Consider the following 24112-nt stretch of genomic DNA (forward strand, 5'->3'; position numbering starts at 1 on the left):
AGCTGCTTTTATAAGAGAATCTCAGAGCTGGAAAGAAACCTTATCAATGACTTCATTTTTCAGAAGAGAAATTGAGGCACAGGAGGCTTGGACTTGTTTCACGCTGCACAGCAATGTAGTCGGGAGGGATGGAGTGGAAGCTGCGTCCCTGCCTCCACACACCAGCGACCTGCCCTCTCGCTGCCATTTCACTAGACTCTGGACCGTGGAGAGTGGCCTTGTATTTGAGTACTTCTATGGGCATCAAGAAGGGTCCTAGGACATGGGGGCTCTGACCTCATCTTCACATAACTTTGAGTAAGATGAGGCCACGTTTCAGCACCAGGGATCTGGTTGGGTGACCCTTCAACCCTAGTTGAAGGAAGATGAACAGCTCCACTAGTGTTGCCCAGAGGTGGCCCCCAGACCCACAGCCTAGCCCTCACCTGAGAGTCAGGGAGCCCTGCCGAAGTCAGAGTCTGCAGCTTAACGAGCTCCCCAGGGGATCTGGAGAGGCAGTCAAGTCTTCTCCAGGTTCAGCGAACATCATGAGCACCTGGAGGGCTTGTTAAAACGGAGACTGCTGGCTCTCACCCCAGACTTTGTGATTCACACGCCTCAGGGAAGGCCCAGAATTCTGCATCTTTAACAAGTTCCTGGATAATGGCGAAGCCTCTGCCCCAGGACCCCCCTGAGAGAAGCTCCACAAGGACCCCTGGCTCTGTCGCTCCCTCTGCAAGGGGCGTGGGCGTCATACTGCCTGAGTCATCTGCACCCGCTCCCCCCATCCCCCCGACAGAAAGCCTTGAGGTTGAGCCCTGAGAACCCACGTTTTCAAATACAGGTTCTGACCTGTTCTGATCAAGCTGTCACTCTGACGTCTCCCAGCCCTCAGGAGTTTCCGGTAACACTGACAAGTAACTTGCAAGGATCTGGGGGGAAGATTTTGCACTTCAGAGGTCAGTAAATTCAGTCTTTTGTCTGCCAATTTTAGAATATAAAAATTCTTAATGTTTTTAAAGTGTAAGAAAGATGAAAATTAAAGATGGCTTTGATGCATTAAGCACTGGGTAATATGTTGAGGTACTTTCTTGCCAGAGCCTGGGTGGACTATTAACTCTTAAGTCTGCAGTCCTTACGTCCAGGTGCATCGAAAAGTGGGATTGACACCAGGGCTGTGAAACTCGGATTCCTCTGGGACATGGTTCAAATTTCTATCTAACTCTTAAGATTCTACGTCTTCCATCTTGAAGGTGTACTTTTCCCAGAATAAGCGTCCTTTGCTGTACAGTCTCCATGAGGCAGCATGGTTCTCTGAGGGCCTGGGAAGAGCTGATTGGGCTGTAAGGGACACTAGAGCATTTGTAATTAGCTGTCCAACCACAGTCCAAGTGTTAAAATGAAACTGGTCTTTTAAAGATCCTGAGCTGTGAGGGGAGGATTGGAGAGGCCTTATGTCAAATGGTAAATTTCTGAACCTCTCTGCAAAGAAACAGAAGTTTGGTTTTGGTTAAGTCTTTTACTGTTATGAAAAAAAAAAAATGGTGGCTGAATCACCCGGGCAGCAGAAGCCAAATAAAAACAAGACAAAGCAGTGCTTAACAGAGTGAGATGGGAAAGTCCTGATCTCAGTAAACTGGCCTGTGTATAAACACCACCTCCCCACCGGGTCCAGCGAAGCAGATAGAGCGAGGGCAGCAAGGTGCCCTCGTCCCCTTGGAAGGAGGGCCCGTGATGCTGTGGCTGGGAATGAGCAGTGGACGACCTGGAAGAGAGTGAGCATTCTTCTCTCTGGCGCCCAAACAAGTCACCACAGAGTGAAGTTTAGCTTCCTGGGAAGATGGCCCAGCTCCCGTGTCCTCACCTGTTTGCTGTTGTCACAGATGGGCAGACACCTGGGGTCATGACCATGGCTGGGATGGCCATGTTTTTGATTTCAAGCCTGTGAGTCAGAGCTGACATGCACTGGGGCCTCTGCAGGACCGCAAGGGGAAGGTGGGGAGAGGCCAGATGAGTGTGTGTAGGGCGGAGGCAGCACCATGATTTACCCACCAGGAAGTCAGGCAAGCCGGCTGCGGTCACTCCTCGTGTCCCCACGGAATTTCAGCATCATTTAAGAAGACTGAGAAGAATTTCTTCTTCTGATTATTACCATCTCTGAAGGCCTGGTCAGGTTCCATCTCTTCTTGGATGCTTATTCTTCTCTGAACTATTAACTTATTCAGCTATGTATTCATTAAACGTATGTGTTAAGTGCCTGCTGTAGACACTTAACCAGACACGTCTGCCCACAGCCTCCCTCTTGGGGCTCGGACCAGTGGAGGAGACATGCGGAGAACTCCATCACTCTACTTGGCAGTGACGCTACAAAGGGAAGAGCTTGTAGAAAGGGGGGGGGGGACTCAACTTAACTGGGGATGGGGGCGAGGAAGCAGCGTCAGAAGCTGCCCCAAGGAAGTGACATTTAAGCTGAGACCTGAAGGGTGCTCGGGCTTCCGTCAGATGAAAAACATGGGAAGAGGGGTAAGAATCATTAAGGCTGCTCCCTCCTCGGAGAAGTGTAAGGCCCAGTCGCGGGCGAGGGAGGGAAGAGAGAGGTGTGTATCAGGGTTCCTAGGAGAGGGGGAAGACGTGACATGTCACCCCTGGGAAGGGGCCAGAGGAAGGCACAGCTTGGGGACACAGTGAGATGGCCAGTGTGGAGAGGCCTGCTCAGGGCAGTGAGGATTCCTGGACAGAGAAACTGAAAGTTCCAATTGGGACTTTTCTCAAGAGATGTTCAACACTGTTGGTAGGAATGTAGTTTGGTGCAGCCATTATGGAAAACAGAATGGATATTCCTTGAAAAACTAAAATTAGATTAAGCACATATGATCCAGCAATCCCACACCTGGGCATAGATCTAGAGTAAACTCTTAATTCGAAAAGATACATGCACCCCAGTGTTCATAGAAGCACTATTTACAATGGCCAAGACATGGAAGCAACCTAAATGTCCATTGACAGGTAAAGAAGTTGTGGTGTATATATACCATGGAATACTACTCAGCCATAAAAAAGAAATAATGCCATTTGCAGCAACATGGATGGACTGAGAGATTGTCATACTAAGTGAAGTTAAGTCAACAGAGAAAGATAGACATCATTTGATAACACTTATATGTGGAATCTTTAAAAAAAATGACGCAAATGAACTTACTTACAAAACAGAGACAGACTCACAGACATAGAAAACAAACTTACGGTTACAGGGGGATGGGGGTAGGGACAGATAAATTGGGAGTTCAGGATTTGCAGATACTAACTACTATATATAAAATAGATGAACAACTGGGTCCTACTGAATAGCATAGGAAACCATATTCGGTATCTTGTCAAAGCCTATGAGGAGAAAGAATATGAAAAAGAATATATATATATTTAAAAATTTGAATCACTCTGCTCTATGCCAGAAACTAAGACAACATTGTAAATCGACTATACTTCAGTTAAAAGGGGGTGGGGGGGCGTTCAGCTGCTTCAGTGACGTACAAAGAAAGCAGGTGGCTGTGTTCGTTCCAGAGCTGAGGTTTTGCCTTAAGACATACTCGGCTTATTTTTTAATTGTTTGCTTGGTGGGCTCCTCTCTTTTATTCCCCTTCCCTGCCTTACCCTATAAATTATTCATTCAGCTTGCATCCTGAGAGGCAGCTTGTGAATCTACTCATCCTCCTTTCCCAGAAACACATATTCAGGAAAAATCCCTTGCCTGGGTCCTATTTTCCAGCTCATGCAGATGCTGAGAATATGGTGGGATATGAGATGGATGCATCCCTGCCCTCAGGGAACTTTTAATTTAGATCGGATGAGCGAACAGTCGAAGACGGGAAGAAATAAAGCCTTAAGCTCAAACTGCACACTTGTGAAACATCCCATTAAGACTTGCTTATGCAAATTGAAGACATTTACCTGTGTTCCTCACCCAGTCTGTAAGAATCATCATCTCTCTCCCCTCCCCCCCCAGCCACCTCTGCCGTTCTGTTCTCTCATGAGATTTACCATTTAAAATTTTAAAACTGAGGGAGAGAGGATAGCTCAGCCGTAGAGCGCATGCCCACCACGCACAGGGTCCTGGGTTCAATCCCCAGCACCTCCATTAAAAAAGCAATATGAATAAACAAATACACCTAGTTACCTCCCCCCAACAAACAAAAATAAGTAATTTTTTTTTTAATTGTAAATGAACATTAGGAATTGGTTTTCAGGTCAGGATATGAGGTACAGCAACCTTAGAAGTCGTTCCTTACGCACCAGCCACTTGCCTTTGGGCTTTTCCCAAGGCAAAAGCCAAAATGGCGGGAGGGTTTTGCTAAGCAGCAAACTCTATTACTTCTGGAATATACGTTTAGTGTATTTTTGAAGACAAGTGACAGCCAAACGCCACCGAAGGGTCAGATTTCCCATTTCCGGTGCGGACCAATAGGCGGGGAGCGTAGAAGATGAAATCAGGCTACGCCGACAGATGGCCTCGAGGATGTGGACCCGCCGTCAGGGGGAGTGCCTGGTCCTTTCCGCAGCAGCGGCCGCAAGCCCCGACGGCGGGGTCTGTTTGGCGATGCCAGGGCTGTCCAGGTCCCTCCCTCTCGTGCTTCAAGCTGCTGTGGAAAGAAATGTCAAGATTCTGCTCCAAAATGATGTTATAAAATGACTTTGTAATCTATAAGGAGGACAGTATTAACTTGGAGTCCTTTACCACCCTCTGCTCTCTGGGTGTGTTCCCCCACCCCCCATGCCCACCCCCCTGACTCAGAGAAAGAAAGACATGGGGAGATCTTTGCTCCCTCTTGGCAGAAAACCTTGCACTTTGGCAGGGCCAGGGCGGACAGGAAAGGTCTGCTGAGGTGGTTCCGTCTTTCCAGCAGACCCGGTTAACGCTCACTCAGAGTTCAGCGTAGCTGGCTTGTCTTATGACAGAGCCCTTCAGACTGAAGAGACAAGTCTACCTGAAGGTAAATGGTTTAGCTTAAAACGCTTTCGGGAGACTGGAGGGTTCTGTTGAGAGGTTCACGTAGCCGTAGCCCACGTGTCCGCCCACTTGCTGCTCAAGGACAGAAACCCAGCAGAGAATTTGGCTCCTGGGCCCTCGTTCAATGTGTTTGGTTAATCCGTGGCTTGTAAAGTGTCCTTTTACAGCATGGTTCCCACACCTGGTGATGAGCGGGAAGGAGGCGTTCCCACTGGGGACGGGTCCTTGACCTCCTTATTTGAGCATCAGTCAGGGGTCATGTGTGAAGGTGGCTTCCATCAGGCTCAATGATGAGTCAGCTGGGACAGCTGTAAAAGGGTAATGACTGTCATTACTGACCTCAACTGGCTTCAAAGGAACCAAGCGTCTGCTTCTGTGGCTAATCTCACCGGCCGTCCCAACTCTGTCAAATTATTATTTACAGAATTTGCAGTGGTCAGAGCACCTACCTAACTTGTTAAATGTGTTTGGCTTCAGAAATAAATAGCTGGTATTTGGGCTGTAACTTTCATTACTGTCATCCGGTTTCTGTTTTCTTTCTTGTTGGAATTGACGGGGGTGGCTGATAGTCCAGGCTGATGAAGACAATTAAAATGCTCAGCATAGGCACAAACAGCAAGAATAACCGGTCTCTCCTGGAGGAGTTGAGAATAGAATTGTACTGCCCCCTTGTGGTTAAAAGTGGCACCTGCTTTGGAAGTTAAAAGACCATCGATTTTTCTAAGATTTGATCACTTACTGATTCAAATCACGAAATGAATGGATATAAAAGTATGAGAGATTATGGCGCTTTTAGTCCAAAATAGTTATCCAGCCCAACTTTTGAAAGAACCCCCAAGAGAAGTCCTATAAACTCAGGCACCGACCTTTCTCAGGGCCAGAAGACAAGTTCCCACAGGAGTCTGAGATGATATAAAATTGGGGGGGGGGGGGGGCAGGGGAAATGCCACAGCCTCTTGTAAAGCAATATCATATATTAAATGACAGCCTCTGATCACGATTGTACGTCAGTGCAGCCAGTGGTGAAGCCGGTCTAAAACAAAGCCAAAAAAAAATAATAATAATAATGTAGAACAATTAAACTAAATCTGCCATTTCATTAATATTATGATCTTTTGCAGCACATCTTAGTGGGGGCATTCAGGTGCAGTAATAAATGTTAGCTGAGGTCCAGTGAATGGCCGTTCTTTGCCCTATGTTGAATAACTCAATATTTACACAGGTGGTCTGACAACAGGATTTTTTTTTTAACTTTGAAGAAACAGTACTCTATAATTGAATGCAATTGTACTGAGTCAGGTAAGGACAGGACTGAGAGAAATAGGCTTAAATATCTCCATGAAAAAATCCTGAGCTATCACCCCAAGTCATTCGTGTATTTCTGCTGGTGTGGACTGATTCTGGATGCTCAGAAAGTGTCTTACTGGATATAGGAACTAGCAGGAAATAAGCCGGTCCCCTGGACCAGTAACAGCATCAGGGGCTTTGAAGCCTTGGCTTATGTTTTCCACAGGGACCCTGGTTGGTAGAGGCGCACAGTGTGTGGCCTGGAAAACCCTCCTTGCTGCAGGGGTCCTTCCTTTTCAGAATGACTTCCTGCTTCCCAGACCCTGTGCCTTGGGTCCTTGTGGTCTCCCTCTACCACTAATCCTGAGAGAAGCCTCCAGCCTCCAGTCCCCTCCAGACACCAGTCCCCCACTGCTGAAGATAAACTACACAGAGGACCCTGAGCACTGCATTTAAGCTCCGGAAAACAGGGCATGAGGGTCCAGCCTTGGGAAGAAAGTCCATTCCACTTCTTGGAAAGCTCTGGACCATCCACAAAGGGCTTCCCTTCTCTCCCTCACCAAGGAGGAACACGGAAGTCATCCAGGTGCATTTATACACATGAGGGAGGGGCAGTGCATCAATACGCAGGAGGGAGGGGCGGTCCATCTACGCACACGGGGGAGGGGCAGTCCATCTAAACACATTGGGAGAAGACCGTCATGTCTCAAGTAGATGAGCCACCAAAATTTTAAAAAGGGATGACCACTGAAGAAATGTGAAAATTTTCCAGTAATTTCACGTAATTCCGCAAGAGAATTACGGAAACAGAAGTCCAGGCGGAAAAAAGAGACCAGGAGACCAGAGTAACAGTGGTGCAGACCTTCTCTAAAATGGGAATAATCCCACCGGGAGGCCTGCTGTGAGTGTCAAAGGTCATGTGTGTGCCCGCCGCCACCACCGCTGACCCCTGCCAGGGCAGCCGCCCCTGCTGCGCTGCCCGCGCGGCTGTGACCTATGTGGCTCCTGGTCCCTTAGAGTTTTCTGAGAGGTGGAGGCTGCCCGGTAGGAGCCGCCCGGTGGGAGCCGTTGTCCTTAGGGATTACCATGTATCTGACTCAGAAACATGTACCAGGTGATGATCAGTCTTTTCATTGTGAGATTTTCACCCATGATGAGAACTTCTGTAAAAAGTATTTCTTTCCAGAGCTTTTCTGCAAAGTTTAATTGAAGGAGAGTGAGCCAGGAATTTCGACACATTTCCTCTGAGTCGCATCCTTTATTCAGTAGCTGATGGTAATCTGCTTTTATCTTCCTTCTCCTTACACTGCTCTGCTAGGTGAGGCTCCACTTATCTCATGACACTCTATCACCTCCCCCGTTGAGAAAGAGAGAAGAGAAACGTGTACCGAAACAGGGGAGAGATGCTGCTCTAGCTTGCTGGAAGGATATGTGGCTTTGGAATAATTCACACAGCAAACTGTTTTCTAAGAACCTGGCCCTTTATAAATAGACATGGATGAAATCATTGTATGAATGAATGAGTGAATAAAGGAAGGCACAAGCAGCTACACAACAGATACTTTTTGTTTGTGCCTCGTAAATTGTGTCATGCTTGGACCTGGATAGAAAAATTTATTTCATGTGTATTCATAGGTCCCCACGATATATGTGCTTGCTTGAATGTATTTTGATAACTCATTGTGATGCCAACTTGTAGCGTAAGTTTAAAATGAATTACTCATTGCTTCAACAAATTATGGGAGAAGTGCTAGTGATTTTTGTTCAGTTATAGCTGCCCAGGAGCAAACACGCCCAAGCAATGTGACCATCCATTACAGTGTGCAGGTCGTGTTTCCAGGCATAATGTATAACCAACGCAGGAAGAAAGACGTTCTGCATTACCCAGGAAGTGTACGCTTGTGTATGTATAGAGCATTAGGAAGTGTTCCTGTTGGTTCACGGCGTACAGAAAACAATCGATTTCATCTTCTAGAATTCCCTCTGCATCGCTGTAGATAAAAGTTTCTTGTTCTCCAGCTTTTCGCTCTTTTTTACCTTTAAGTATTCAAATAAATGTGACACATTTCACCTGGAGAAGATTTGGTCTCGCTGAACCACAATGCACTCGTTAGCCACTGAGCCACCCAAGTGCTGGCTCGATGTGGATACTCAGTGATGGCTGGACAGAATTCTAGCTCTTTCATGGAAACAAAGGGACATGTAAACATCAATGGTCTTTTTCAAGAAAAAAAAAATTGAGTTCTGATTCATTATCATGACAAAAATATTCATTCGCTGACTTTATTGATGAAACTTGGCTTTAAAGGCTGTTTCGTTTAACTTAGAATGTTCTAGAATGGAGCAAAGCAAATGCTCTTTAAAAAGACATCTCTGAAGGGAGATCATCATTGATTTGACATAGGACTCTATTTTTCAAAATCTAGAACTCATAATATTTCACGGAACTCATTGGCCATTTTCATTTAGACACATTGGAACTGGGCGGGGGTGGGGGTGGCGGGGGTCCGTAGCCCCCGGTGAGGAGGAGCGCCCTCTAGGGGCCAAGACCGCCACTTAGCACAGTGGCACCTTGGGGGAACTTAGCGGTTCTCTGCATTCAGCTCCCTTGTCTGGAAAAATGAGGATTAGTGGTGCCTTTTTTACAGGCTAGTGGCAGCGATTAAATGAGGAAAGCATTTGGGTCCCAGGCCCATGCCAGGTACTAAAATATCCCAAGGACAGCTGCTCAATTTGTAGTTGTTGATAAATAGGTCTATTTGTCGCTGGCGGTGGCGTTCTTAGCACAGACTTTCGTCCATTCCTTTGAAAGTGTTCTCAGAGGTTTAGTGAAAGCTGGCCCTGAAAATAAAGTTGCAGACTCAGAACAGGTACCTATTTATGAAGGTGAATAGAAAGATAATCTATTTCATTCACTGTATGGACCTTAAACCTTTTCCAAGAGAAGCAGGTGTGGGAAGTTGGGGAGACAAGGTGGGGAAGATGCAAACTACATTTTGGAGAAAGCTGTAATAAATGCTTTACACTGTTCTGGCAAAAAAAAAAAAAAAAAAAAAAAGGAATCCAGATAAGCCATCTGTTTATTTGCTGTGGGATACTTAGGCTCTTAGTTTATTTGGAGACATGAAGAATCTATCCGTGCACCATAAATTAACACAACATTGTAAATCGAACATACTTCAATAAAATAAATAAATAAAAATAAATAAATACATCTATTCCCAGACATACCAAAATAATAAGGCATCCGTTGCCTCAAACACTGTGCTAGGCACTGCACACTCCTGCTTTGCATTTTGGGGTGAGAAAACAAAGGCCTGGACAATGGAGGGGACTTGCCTAGATGGACTTGCCTCGACGGTGGGTTTCAAATCGAGTCCAGTACATTCCGCACCCACTTTCCTGCTCTGCCGAGACCCTCCTCCCCGCCAACCCCCACCCCTCCCCCACCATGAACTCACTACCAGATCCCGGCACTTCAGGTGAGAAGTTGTCAAAACATATGTCGTTCTCTCTGCAGGAGGACGCAGCCCTGTGCCCCTATGTCGCCACCTTGGAAGGACTGACCACCGACTCCATCAGCCTGCGCCGCTCCACGCCCCATCATGGGACCCGAGGGAAGCATGCTGAGCGGGGGACCAACGCAGATCCTCCTGTGGGGAAGTTTGGCCGCTGTCGCCGCCTTCTTCCTCATCATCTTCCTCGTCTTTCTGTGTTCCAGTTGTGACAGGTGAGAGCGACCTGTGTCTCCTAGAACCTAAAAATAACATGTTCCCTGGACCCGGAAGACTTTGTATATAAAGCCTATGATAAATGGCGTCTCATCACAGAGACATTCTGGAGGTTAACTGACTTCTCTGCTGCAAAGGGGCCCAGCGACATTTTTTATTAGTTCAGTGAAATGCTGGGAAGCAAACTGGAAGAGCCCTTCTATGAATCTCCCCCAAAGGAAATGTTTGCTGCTCTGATGAGCACATCTTTTCAAAATTTATATTGTTTCCATCTGTGGACATTTGGAAATCTAAATATGACATTCATTAAAGCGACTATTTTGGGGGGTGGAGGATATAGCTCAGTGGTAGAGCACATGCTTAGCATGCCTGAGGTCCAGGGTTCAATCCCCAGTACCTCCATTTAAAAAAAAAAAAAAAACACTTTTTGCTGCCACTTGAGAGTTACTGAAAACTTTTGCTACTCCGTGGCTTTGGGGAAGGAGGGTCATTTTATTAAAGATTTGTAATCTAGAACTGCAGTTTCTTAAGAAACAGATCTGTTTTCCTAAAAGAGACATTCTGTGTGTGAAATGATCTTGTCTTTTTTTAAGAATTATACTTCCTTCTTTGTCTCTCTCTCTCCTTTACCCCGCTTCCTTCATGTAAAATGTGTTACCCCACCACCCCCCAACAAAAGAGATCTTTGCTTGGAGAGAAGCAGGAGTGATTTTCCGGATGTTCAGACATTGTTACAACATATGCAGCTCCTTGGGGAGTCAGCTGTTGCTGGGAGCCCGCGCAGATCAGCTGACAGCCAGCCAGCCCTCTTCCAAACTCTTCTTAATAACCTCGGAAGAGACTCAACAAGTGTCATTTAAAAGCCTGGATGTGGCTTCCTACCCTAAAGTCTCTATCGAGAAGGGAAAATGCGGCCCTCTGAACTCAAGCAGTCTCTGAATCCCTTGCCTCCAGGGCCGGGACAGAGTCTGACTGGCCAGGGAGTTGAAGAAATAGAGGCCAGGGAAGTGTTCCCTCCCCTGGGCCTGGAAGGGCCTGCCTCTGTAATTATTTACTCTCCCACTAGGTGTCAGTGTTGCCTTATGCATATATGGGAAAGGGCGTCTAGTACTGATGGCTTTCTTTAGCCTGTCCCGAGTAAAAATAAATTCTATTTTTACTTGATGGACTTTTCCATAGACTGGAAGTACATATGACTCATCCTGAGAGCACGTACCCGTCCCAACATGCCAAAAGTTGTATTTTCCTTATTTTCTCAGTCCCATTGCAGTGTGTGACTTTGCAAAGACGGAATTGAGAAAAATGAACAGAATTGTCCAGATTTCCTAAATTTTAAAAAAAAGCATAACTCATTCTAGTAGTCTAGATATTAACAGTGCCTGCTTAGGGAAATGGCCCAGTCTCTTGCTGTTGACTCGTATGCTCTACTTCTGGAGGAAGGGAGGCCAGGAGGGGTGACCAGCCCCTTGCTGGGACTTGACCCCCTCCGACCCTGCCGCCTGCAGAGAAGGAAGAGAGTAAACTGCTTGCTTTTGCTTCCTTGGCAAAGTAAACTTGGTTCTAAAAAGAGAGACTTAAATGTTGGTAAAAATTCAGAGAGGAAAGGGGAGTGTGTGTTAGGTTTTAGATGGCACGTTGCATGTTACAGCTGCGTTTCCTTTTCCATTTCAGAGAAAAGAAACCGAGACCACACAGTGGGGACCACGAGACCCTGATGAACGTGGTGAGCCCGCGAGCGCGCGTCTGCACGTGTGTGCTTTACAGTATCGGCCACTTATCTGAGCGTGTCCCTACAAGCTCACAACCAGAAGGAAGCTGAGGGAGGGAACTCAGCAGAGTTAACTGGCTCCGTGGGCTGTGTCCTCTTTCTGCAGGTTTATATTCACCGTGGCCAGAGGCCGGTGATTGGGAGGGTTTCTGACACCGATGCAATCATGGGGCAAATGGAAACATCCTCAGGTAGCTCCAGCCTACCACAAGGAGGTCTCTGTCCTGCCTCTGCCTGGTGTTTTAGTTGGCTCGAGCTGTCCTAACAAAGGACCACAAACTGGATGGCTTAAATAATAAATACATCGTCTCACAGTTCTAGAGACTAGAAACCCAAGATCAAGGTGGCAGCAGGGCTGGTTCCCTGTGAGAGCTCCGAGGGCGAATGTGTGCCAGGCCTCCCCTGGCTCCCGGTGGCCTGCCAGTCCTTGGTGATGCTTGGTGGGGAGCTCTCTGCCTTTGCTGTCCCGTGCACCTTCCCTGTGAGTCTCCACGCTGTCTTCCCTGTATGTGTCTGTCCCTGTCCAAGCTCCTCTTTGTTAAGGACTTCGAGATGACCTCATCTTAAATCAGTTTCATCTGCAGTGATCTTGTTTCCAAATGAGGTCACTTCTAAGATATTGGGGGTTAGGGCTTCAGTATAGGAATTTGGGGAGGATACAGTTCAACCCAAATAGCTGATCACTAAGCTGACCGGAGCCTGGGACCACAAACACCGTAGACGTGGCCTGGCCTTGCTGGGTTTCCTGTAACCTTCTGTGTCCTGCAGGGTCTTGACAAGCCCAGTGGGCCTCTCAGATCCACCTTGTTTTCTCCACTCAGGCTCCTGCCCTTAACTGGCTGATCAATTCCAGCAGCTGGGGGATGGGTCCACCCTCATGTTTGCAGGGCTAGAATGGTAAAGATGCTTCCTGTCCCAGACATACTTTCTCAAGATCAGGCATTAACTGGTCTGGTCGGGGAAGAAGGCACAAAAGGGAAGGATGGATGTCAGGCATGTCATGCGAGATCTGGTGTGAAACATGCAGCCAGCAGCCAGGTTCCGAGCTGACCCAGGAGTGGCTCCAGTCCCCACACCCTGCCCTGTGGATAAGGGGCTCCTCTGGCTCATGCAATGGAAGTGATCAGGACTCCTCTCCTGGGAGCCCCTGGAGGGGTTCCTTCCTTTCACCTCTGTGTGCACACGCCTCAGCCACCCGCTGCTTTATGAGCTTCTCAGCACCACCCTCCCTTTTACCCTCATTCTCACCCCCCATTGTCATCTCTGATGGTCTGTGTCCCCACTTCTCACTTCGGGCATCTGGAAGGTAGACGGGAGAGAAGGCTGTTGCTTCCCCCCCAACCCCCGCCCCGCCTCCACCACTGTCCTTGGTGCCGGTTGGCAGGAGTGGTGGGTGCTGGGGGAGGGGCTTCCACCTCCATCTTCTTCCCTTTCTCATGTCCTCATGTGAGCAGCTCTCATGAGCAAGCTGTCAAGCATGGCCTGGACCAGCGGCAGCTCCACCTGGAGTCTGCTAGAAGAGCGCGTTCTCCTGGGGGTGGGGCTCAGGGACTGGAAGCCAGTGCTCCAGGGGATCCTGACGTTGCTCAGGTCTGAGAGCCGCTGTTCTAGACCTTCGGTCCCACCAGCAGCCCTGGGTGAGACAGAAGGAGAGTGGCAGGTGGATAAAAGGGAAACTGACCCTTCGTGTGCCGTATCCTTCATTAGTGACTCCCCACCGGCCTCTCTCATGAGTGGGTGAGAGGGAGTGCATGCTGGAGCACACACGCACACACACAGCTGTCTTCAAGAGCCTCTCTCTTAGCTTCTCAATCGTGTACAACTTGCACAGTGTCACCCCAGGCTGCAGAAACCCCTGTAGTCAGCCCGCCCTCCCCACCCCTGATTCCAGCTCTGATACATCCCAGACTCACTCCTCAGCCGCAGAGGAGCTGCCTTCAAATCCTAGTCCAAAAAGTCCAGAGGCGGGGTGGGGGGTGGTGTCTCAGCTCGGAGCTCCAGCAGGCATTTTCTCATAGAAGCTAAGAGAAGAAATGGTGGTTGGAGCCGTAATTCGGTTGTGATGGGTTGACTGTGGTCTTACGGCCCCACCTAGGAGCTCTCCTCGCTCACAGCTGGTCCTGCCCAGGTGTGACGTCCTTTCTGTGAATCAGCACCTGCCGCTCCAGCTCCTGGCAACGTAACCCCGTGATCCATCCATCGATCAGGGCTGCATGGGATTGAAACCACTGACTCCCAGTAAGCAGTGGCTCGTGACCCAGCACGAGCTATTTGCTCTCTGTTATTATTTGATTGCCACTCAGGACTCAGAGAATTCGTGAAGCTAACTAGCCAAGGTTGCAGGGCTGTTTACATCAAAATTTTACACGTGGAATCCTGGAGCAGGGTCCGGGGGTAGCCCCCTGGGTCCCCCCAGGCCATGCGCTCCATGAGCAGGATGGGGGAGCAGAGCAGATCCACAGTGGTTGAGCCGCTACCTGGGCCCAGTTGGGTATTTCCAGAAACACGTGAGCAACCAACTCACTTTCCGATTAGTCAGAGTCTTCTACCTGCCCGCACTAGCCCAGCAGGAAACAGTCAATGCCATTCTTCCCTCTGCGGGTCCTGAAACTGTCTGGGAGAGTAACAAGGTTTGCAAACCTACTTTTTAGCATAGTTCTGTGAACCTTGAAGCAGAGATTTGGCTTTTTATGAAAGTCTCAGAAGTCAAGTGACATTATCTTTGATAAGATTTTAGTCTCTTTCCTTCAGAAGACAGAGGTGATGCTTTCCTGTGTTTTTCTTGGCATGACACATCTTTAAAAAAAAATTCTTCTGTATAGAACAGGGAACTATATTCAATAACCTTTAATGGAAAAGAATATGAAAACGAACATATGTTTGTATATGCATGACTGAGACATTGTGCTGCACACCAGAAATTGACACATTGTAACTGACTATACTTCAATTAAAAAAAAGAGAGAGAGAGCGCGTACCATTTCCAGCACCTCTGGGAAAAGGATGAATTCGCGCTCTGCTGGAGCCGAGTTGGACCAGCCCGGGGGTTTCTGGTCCCTCCTCACCTGGAGCTAAGGGCCTGATACCCCACGACCTACTTGTGATCACCCATTTGTGATCACCAGATGGGAAGCTCTGCGGATGGCAGCCTTGGAAGATTCCCAGTGCCTTCAGGATTCTAGGACAGCCCTGTCCAATAGAACCTTCCACCAAGATGGACATGTTCTGTGGCTGCACCAATACGGTGACCACAGTCTACGCGAAGCTGTTGAGCACTTGAAATGTGACTTGTACAACTGAGTAACTAATAGTATTTGACTTCTCTTCATTTAAATCGAAGTAGCGGATTTGGGCTTCGTTGTGGCTATTTTAATTTCTAAAAGAAGCTGTGGATATATTGCCCTCTGCCTTGAGGTCTTTGAGTTTTTCGATGTATGTGTTTTTTGCAGCCTTCCGACAAGGAGGTGTTCAGCCGTTCAGTTACCAGTCTGGCCACAGACGCTCCTGTCAGCAGTGAACAGAATGGGGCCCTCACCAACGGGGACAGTAAGTTCTGCAAGAATTCCAGCTCTCCATGCAGGGCTCATCACCTACAAAAGGGCTGGATTTCAGAAAATGTAGCTCACAAGCTAGTACATGTGTTCTTGCTCACTTTGCATATTACTCCTAATTTTAGCAAAAATAATCTCGTTTGGATGGAAAGCTAATATTTATCCATTGGCTTCTGTGTGTCTTTGCTCTAAGATTTATATGTGTTCAAACTCATTTGTGCTAACAACGACCCTATAGGATTACTATTACTAATAGTAATATTGCTGCCCTGTAAGATAGGGGTATCATTCTCCACAACTGACAAGTGGGGCAACCGAAACATTTCTGCTGTTACAAAGTACCGTACACGCAGTGCCTTGGAACAGCACAGTTATTAACTGCCAGCTCTGGAGGCTGGAGTCTGCACTGGGTCTCGCGGCACTAAAATCAAAGTAGCAGCAGGGCTGCATTTCTCTCCCGAGGCTCTAGGGAAAAACCTAGTTCCTTGCCTGTTTCAGCTTCTAGAGCCGGCCGCCTACATTCCTTGGTCCCAGCCTTTCCCTCCATCTTCAGCTCTCTCTCCAACTCTTCTGCCCCCCTCACCCCGTAAGGACCCTCATAATTATACTGAGCCCACCTGGATGGCCCAGGCTTCTCCTCATCTCAAGATCAGCTGTATCCTTAATTCCTTAATTCCTCCCTGGCCAGGTAATGGACTCACAGAGTCCAGGGATGAGGATGTGGATGCCCACTGGGGGCCGTTATTATGCCTGGCACGGAGAGGTTAATAATTTGCCTAAGATCTTACGGTCAGCACGCTGAGGACCTGTCACTCGAACCTGCGATCTGAGTCCTGGGCCACCCTCGGGACCGCTCTGCACACAGCCTGGTTTGCAGCCAGGATGCTTTCGCTGACAAAGGTTGCAACCACGTTTCCAGTCTCCAGTTTACAGAGCACTCTCAGCTGAAGTAGGAGATGGTCCCATTTACCCCCATCTACGGACAAGGAGACTGTGGGACGGTCAGGACTGACACTGGAGCCTTCACTCTGGTGTCCATTCTCTATCCACCGTGATGCAGAAACCTAAGCCCGGAGGGCAAAAGTTTGCCCCTTTGTGGTGATTAAGTATTTAGAATGCAGTGAATGGGGATGGTAACCCCAGCCAGGTTCAGACATCCAGTATCATCATCCCCAGTTCCTCCTCAGGGACACTATTTCTAATCCCTCCAAAGAGAAGTAGCCTTTTTTTTTTTTCAGGACAGGAGGTGAATACTTTGTTCACTCATTCACTCATTTAGTTTTTCAGGTGAAAATATAGTGGTGCCTACCATGCGTTAGACCTTGTTCTGAACTCTGTGATCATAGAGGATCACAGTATAGCCAGTAAAAACAAGTGGGTTAAAAACCATAAGTTATAAACACACACACACACATATGTGTGTGTGTGTGTGTATATATATATATATAGACTGTATATAATATAAAAGGCAGGGAGAGTGTAGCCCAGTGATCAAGTGTATGCTTAGTGTGCACAAGGTCCTGGGTTCAATCCCCACTACCTCCATTTAAATAAATAAATAAACCTAATTGCCTCCCCCTCAAATTTTAATAAATAAGTAACAATGAAGACAAAGCTAAATAGCTTTGATTTAAATATATATAAGGAACGTATGTATATAAAGTATACAAAATAAATATATATGAATATACCAGTATAAATATATTTCTAAGTATACATTTACACTTACATATATAAAGGGTATATAATACATAAGGAACATACAGAGGAGACACAGTGACTTAATAGCTGGCTCACTACCATGTAAGCACCAGAAGGTCAGGACTCTGTGGAAGGATGTATCCCCAGCACTTCAACCATCCCTGGCACATAGTAGGCACTCAAAAAACGTTTGGTGAAGGGACGATGGAATGATACCACACAGTAATACTTCTCTGGCAATCCAACAATTCATATTTGGATTTTCTTATCTGAGGTAGAAATGTTGGGGCTGGGGGCAGTGAGATGGAAAAAATTGCTTTAAAGAGTGCAGGGTAGGTGGTCCCTTTGGGATACTGCTTTGGGCACATTTTTGTCCCATTGTTTCTATCGTGCCTGCCAAACAGAAGGGACCTGTGTAGGGGGATGGCTCCCAAACACTCCCGCCAAACAGGAGGAGGCCAGCATGTGCCCCACTTTTGGGGCCCAGCCCCCGACAGTTTGGCCCCGTAGAGCATTATCTTCATCTCCTGGTCACATTAGACTCTCTGCCTACAAGGGACCCACCAGAAGTAACAACAAATATTGTATAACTGTGACCCAAATTTATAGCCAAGACAATTTACTAAATATTGTATTGGAAAGATGTAATGGATGGCTTTAGTTTAAACAGTGGTTGAAATAAGAATATCAACTAACAATCAAAACATCTATAATTTGAAGCCTCAGGTCACATAAGAAACAAGCCTCTTGATTTAACGTAACTTGACATTATCTGATTCCCTGTAACAATTACGTAAGGAATCATCTTTCTCCACTTTTAATTCTTCCATTGCTTTAGTTCTTTCAGAAGACAGTGCGATGACCTGCATGCAACATTACGAGGAAGTCCAGACCTCAGGCTTCGGATCTACTGGACTCCCAGGACAGCACGGGGAAGCCGAAGTGTCATCAGAGCCGGGAACTGCCCAGAATTCCTCCTGAGAGTGCAGTGGACACGATGCTCAATGAGAGATGTGCGGACGCGGACCAGGGGCTGGGGATGGAAGGGCCGTACGAAGTGCTCAAGGACAGCTCCTCCCAGGAGAACATGGTGGAGGACTGCTTGTATGAGACAGTGAAAGAAATTAAGGACATGGCAGCAGCTGCCCACCCGGGTCAAGGCCACAGCAGCAGGTCAAAGTCGACGTCTGCTTTGAAAGAGCTTCCGGGACCCCAGGTCAACGGCAAAACAAACTTTGCTGAATATGCCTCCGTGGACAGAAACAAAAAGTGTCGACAGAGTGTTAACGCCGATGCCGTTCTTGGAAATGCCTGTGATCCGGAGGAGGAGGCCCCACCCCCTGTCCCCGTGAAGCTTCTGGATGAGAATGAAAACCTGCAGGAGAAGGCAGAGAGCACGGGAGAAGAAGAAAGTGCCCTCGAGGGGACCAGTGAAACCAACAAGGTGGGTTCCCCGCGGTGGGTTCAGCGCCTTTGTCGTGATTGGGCATCTCGCTAAACCGGGGGCTTTACTTGCACCTTGTTCTCAGGAGTACACACTCACACTCTCACGTTGGTTGAGTGGTGAAAGCTCTGTTTGACTGTCTCTTTCCCCCCCAAGTAATAAAATACTGAAAACTCACGTTTTCAAATTATTTCTCTCTTGGCACCTTCCTTGGATATTTTCCAGTTTTTGCATCATGTCTAATTAGGGCCAAGTATTATTTTCTTCGTTTTGAAGACCAAGAGATAGACAGATGAGACCCTTTGCCATCCATTTAGCCTCTTCCACTTGTTGCCCCTGGCAGCGGTGATCTCTCCCCTCCCCCGGATCCCAGAAATCAGAGCACAGGACAGGCAGAGGGGACCAGCTCGCTGGTGCCGCTGGGTGTGTCTGACGATGTATAGACTTTTATAGGAATCAAGTAAGGGGTTTTATTTTGTGACAATTTCTAAACAATAACCTGTACCTCTTAAGTTCAGATAGTCAACCAAGCTCTCAAATGTACTAACATTCCCCAAGCCTTCTCTCTGTGTGTCTGATAAGCTGATGTGTGAGCCACAGTCGCTTGGAATTCACATCTATACTTGTCAGCATTTCCTTGGGATTTAAACCAGGCCCCATCTTCTTTGGGCAGCTAATATCTAATTTCCAGTCTTTGCACAGAAAAAGACAAGGTTCTCTTCCCAGGTTTTGGAAGGACAGGCCGCTCAGGGGCTAGCTAGTCAATTGTGACCTTAAGAAACCTCTGGAGTTCATGATCAAAAGACAAACTGTGGTGAGAGTTATGTAGGCTACACCAAGGAAGGCATTCCTTGTAGTGTTCTCTGAATGCATGTCACCTTCTCATGGCATGAAATCAGCCATTGAGGGCACCGGTAACAGTGTTTATGACCATATTCATAAAATGCATAAACGCAATCTAATTTTGTACCCTTTGTATAATCAAAGATCATAAAACTAATGTAAAGTTTATGCTGCCTAAAGCAGTTTAAGCTTTTTCACTTAACAAGCATTTGAAAGATAAGAGAGGCAATTGTCTAACCACTGCTGAGTAAGGTCATGTTAGTACCTGGAAGTATCCATCTGGGAACCAGATTACCTTTCTGTGGTAATGTGAGAATGAATGATCCATCGTTTCCGTGTCAACCATCCTAACAGTAAGTGATTCGGAGAACTTGAAATGTTTACTACTCGTGAATTCGTTCGCAAAAAGATTTTAATGAGCATCTACTGTAAGCCACGCAGTCTGGACACTGGAAATACACTAGTGGACAAAACGTATAAATGAACAAAAAAATCTTCCCCTGAAGCTTACATTTTGGTAAGGAGATAGACAAAAATATGTACATAAGTAAAGAATATGGTGTCTTAGAAGACTTTAACGTTTAAAGGAAAAAATGAGAACAGAATCAGGGGAATTGGAAAAGTTGGGTGAGAGGAGAATTGGGAATAGAGTGGTCAGGATATGCCTGGCTATGAAGGGGCATTTGAACAAAAAGGTAAAGGAAAAAAAATTTTTAAAAATGAGAGAGTGAGTTACATACATTTTGGGGGAAAAGCAAATGAAGTAGAGGGAATGGCCAGTGTGAAGGCCCTGAGGCTACAGCATGGAGAAGAGGGGGCGGGTGTGGCTAGAGGGGAAGAGCAGGGCCAGGAGGAGTGCAGAGGAAGGTCACCAAGGGGCCCAACCCTGCGTGGCCTCAGTTTACAATCTGAATAAAATGGGCTCCCTAGAAAGCCTTGAGCAGAAGAATGACTTAATCTAGATTTGGAAAGGATCCCTCTGATAGAGTTGAAATTCATCTGTAAAGAATGGAAGCAAGGAGACCCACTGGATAGCTATTGCAATAAACCAGACAAGAGATGACATGGCTTGGATCAGGGAAGACATAGCAGAAGTTGTGGGAGATACCAAACCAGAGCCAGGAGATTTGTGGATGGAGCAGATGTGGATGAAAGAAGAAACGATGATGAGTCCGAGGTTTGGCCGGAGCCACTGGAAGGATGGAATTGCCATTAACCGAAGTGGAGAGAAGTGTTGGCAGAGAGCGGATCTGGGAGAAAACGTGGGTGTTGGGGGCTGGACATATTTGGTTTCAGTTAGATGCTGGATGTCCAAACAGGGCTATCAGAGAACAGCTGGATGGATGAGCGGGTTTACGAGGAAATTCCCGGGCTGGGTTTGGACATTTGGAAGTCAGCAGCAGAAATCTGCTTTCAAAGCTGACGTGGGATGTGATCACCAAATGAGTGAGTGTGCACGGGGCCTCACAGAGCTCCAAGGACACAGGTCCAGGAAAGAAAAGGAACCAGCAGAAGAAACCCAGATAAGACAGGAAAACAAGAAAGTACAGTGTCTAGAAGCCAAGGGAAGAAGGTTCCGGGAGAAAGGAGTGACCCCTGCAGAAGGGGTCAGGAGAGGTCAGTTATAGGGTGGACTCGGGGTCCTGTACAAAAGCCGGTTTCATGGAAGTGAAGGAGGCAGAAACTTAACTGAGATGGGTTTAGGGAGAAAATAGGAAGAGGAGAATGTTTTGAGTGGCTTTTAGACAACTCTTAAGAGGTTTTCCTATAAAGGAATGAAGCAACCGATAGAATGGGTTGGTTGGTTTGGTTTGGTTTTTAGAATCAGAAATAGCATGTTTTTAGGTGGATGGAGAGGATTCCACAGAGAGGGGAAAGCTGATGATAGAGACAGAATGGGAGATTGCTGGAGCTTATACTCATGAGTGGGTGTGGGAGGTCAGGATCTAGTGCCCAGGAGGAAGGGATCACCTTAAAGAGGAGACAGAAATTTTGTCTGTGTAAACAGAGAGGAAGGAAAATATGTGAACAGAGACTGGAGGCTGGGGGGCGGTAGAAGTTTATAGACATTTCTTTTGACCCCTTCAGTTTTCTCAAGGTGCTCAGCTAGGGATGAAGATGGATGAGGAGGTGTTGGAGGTTTAGGGGGAGAGAAGATGTGAAGGAGGCAGCTGGGAGAGCAGGGACCAGGTTACCAGCAGTGTAGGACGATGCAGAGCAGCGTTAAGGACTCGCTCGAGAGTTGAGTTCACCAGTGACCACGAAGGGAGTTGAGAATTTAAAGCGTGACTATGATGGACAACTGTGGGGTTTGAGCTTGAGGGAGCAGAAAGGACAGACATCAGGGCGAAGAGAGACGTTGACAATGGTGGTTGGAGTTCCACAGTTTGGAAGGATTGTTGGAATTGGGTTGTGGGAGGAGTGAGCTTGAATAGTGAGTGCCAGTTGAAGGGGCTTGGTTGCAAGAATTGGTTTAGGGAAAGAGAAAGTCTGAGATGCAGCTGGGAGAGTGAGCAGGGAGGTCAGGTGGAGGACACGATCAGTGAAGGGAGGTCAAGGGGCCCCAGGGCAGGGTTTGGAAGGATGTGTGTTTGTTGAAATCAGCAAAAATTCAGGCAGGAGATATGTTAGAGAGAGAATCAGTAACCAGGGGCCAAAATCATTGAGAAATGAGGCAGAGAGCAAGCCACAAAATGTGAGTTGACTTCTCCACAAGCTGTGAAGTTTCCAGATGCCTTAGGACTCCTCCAGCTGACTCTTACAAACTGTAGAAATGTAAAATTCAGGCATTTGATAAGGAAACACCATGCTTTTTTTCTTATCAATCTTTCATTGATGATCAGTGACAATTGGGAATTGAAAAAGTAGTCTACACAATTATTTGTTTTATCTGTACCTACAGATTCAAATATAAAATTAGAAGAAATTTCTCTAAGTGTAATACTACTGGGTATCCAAAAACATACTTTTTAATGTGTTTATTCCTCAGGTACTTTACATTATTTTTTTGTAGAAAATAATTTCTTCCCTAAAAATTATTTGAAATCATTTTTATAGACAGATGCATCAAAGCATATGCAAAAGGATGGTTGAATTATTGACTTCAAACTCCCTTCTCGTGGTTTGTTTGTTCTAACAGAGACTGAGTGCGTTGTCATACAAGTCCCGGGAAGATGACCCAACTCTCACAGAAGAAGAGGTGAGTTTTGTTACTTTTTTCAAATAACCAGAAAGCTCCCATGATAAAGAATAGAGCTTCCCCTTGAGTAAATGCACTGTCGTATTATATTACCCTTTGTCTGAAAAAACAAAACAAAACACGAAAATACGCTCTGACACATATGGTTGGAGATCAGGGTTTGAGGATGCTGGCTTTATAACGGCTCAGAGAAAGCGGCCGGCAGATGGTAAGACCAGAAACAGGACACGATGAACAGGTCAGCTAAGTAAAGGAAAGTCATGGGAAAGAAGGAGCAGACAAAAATAGAAAGGGGAGGGGAGAAAACAGGAATTGAGATGAGAGCAATGTGAGTGTGGGCGCTTTCATCAGTCCGGAAGTCAACAGTGGGTTGGAAAATAGAGGAAACTGGAACAGGTGGGTGTAGGGACTTTGACCCGTGTGGGAGACAGAGGGAGAAGGGCTTAGGAATTTGGGAGGCAGGGAGCAGGGGACTTCAGGAAGCACGATTCCAGGCTGGAACGAGGATCGGGCCTAGCCAACCAACAAGAAAGAATGTTGTAGTCTGCCAAACACCAGGGCGAAAGATTCACCTGTCAAACCTTCAGTGAAGCATTAAAATCACAAAAGCCAGTATTTATGTTACTAAGTCAAGCTAAGCTCAGAGAGAGCTAAACACCTTAATTTCCCTAGCTACAGATAGCCTCTTTCTGTAATGCCTGGCATAGTAAATTTTGTACGCGTACAAAAGCAGTGTACATAGGCAGGTACGTCACCTCCTGAATAGGACTCCGAGTATTAAGATACGGAGCTAGGGGGAGGGTGTAGCTCAGGGGTAGAGCACGTGCTTAGCATGCCTGAGGTCCTGGGTTCGATCCCCAGTGCCTCCGTTAAAATAAAAGTAAACTTAAAAAACCTAACCACCTCCACCCCAAGCATTTTTTAATTGTTTTTAATAAATTTAAAAATAAAATAAAATGTAGAGCTAGACACACTGGAAGTTTAAGGAGCATGATGCTGCCCAGCCCCCTCCATGTCTCCTGCTCCGGGGATGGACCTGCCATCTCTCCAGCTCATTTCACAGATCAAAACCCCAGGGTCATCCTTAACACCCCTATTTTCCTCTTTGTCCTCGGATACAGTCAGTAACCAATGCCTTCACTTCCACCTCCAAACTAACTTCCACGCACCCCCAGCCTCTCTGTCTCCATGTGGCCATCCCCCCAAAGGCTCAGGCTGTGCCCTCCTCCCAGGCCCTGCAGCGGCTTACCCCTCTTGGCCCTTTGCCAGCATTTCTCACTGTACCAGAGCCATCCCATTTGGAACAAGAAAGTAATATATAAGAGATCTGGACACTAATTCTTTAAAGTAAACCAAGACTACACAATTCTAAATTCCTTGTCTTCTTATCGCACATTTGTTTGTGGCTTTTGAAAATGGGACCTAGTTAGACTGATGAATGTGTAGTGAAGAATAAAGAAGTGTGGTGCCCACATATTCATCTTAGGAAGAAGAGTTAGGAAAAATAAATATGGAAATCGTTTATTTGTGTATTCTTACAATGTTAGACAGTCCAGACTGAAACGGAGACCTGAATTTTAAGTACTCCTCTCCCAGTTTAACAG

At 46.8% G+C, this 24112-nt stretch overlaps 1 protein-coding gene across 1 annotated transcript in view; it reads left to right on the plus strand.

Annotated features, from left to right (window-relative positions):
• PAG1 (phosphoprotein membrane anchor with glycosphingolipid microdomains 1) overlaps nucleotides 1-24112 on the plus strand; it is a 74902-nt gene that overhangs the window by 39773 nt on the left and 11017 nt on the right. The window contains 6 exon segments of the mRNA XM_006193926.3: nucleotides 9792-10001; nucleotides 11674-11725; nucleotides 15220-15316; nucleotides 17861-17919; nucleotides 17921-18466; nucleotides 22449-22508. Coding sequence (XP_006193988.1) covers nucleotides 9877-10001; nucleotides 11674-11725; nucleotides 15220-15316; nucleotides 17861-17919; nucleotides 17921-18466; nucleotides 22449-22508 — 939 coding nt within the window. The 5' untranslated portion in view covers nucleotides 9792-9876.

Source organism: Camelus ferus, chromosome 29, assembly GCF_009834535.1.
Source record: "Camelus ferus isolate YT-003-E chromosome 29, BCGSAC_Cfer_1.0, whole genome shotgun sequence".
Classification (NCBI taxonomy): Eukaryota; Metazoa; Chordata; class Mammalia; order Artiodactyla; family Camelidae; genus Camelus; species Camelus ferus.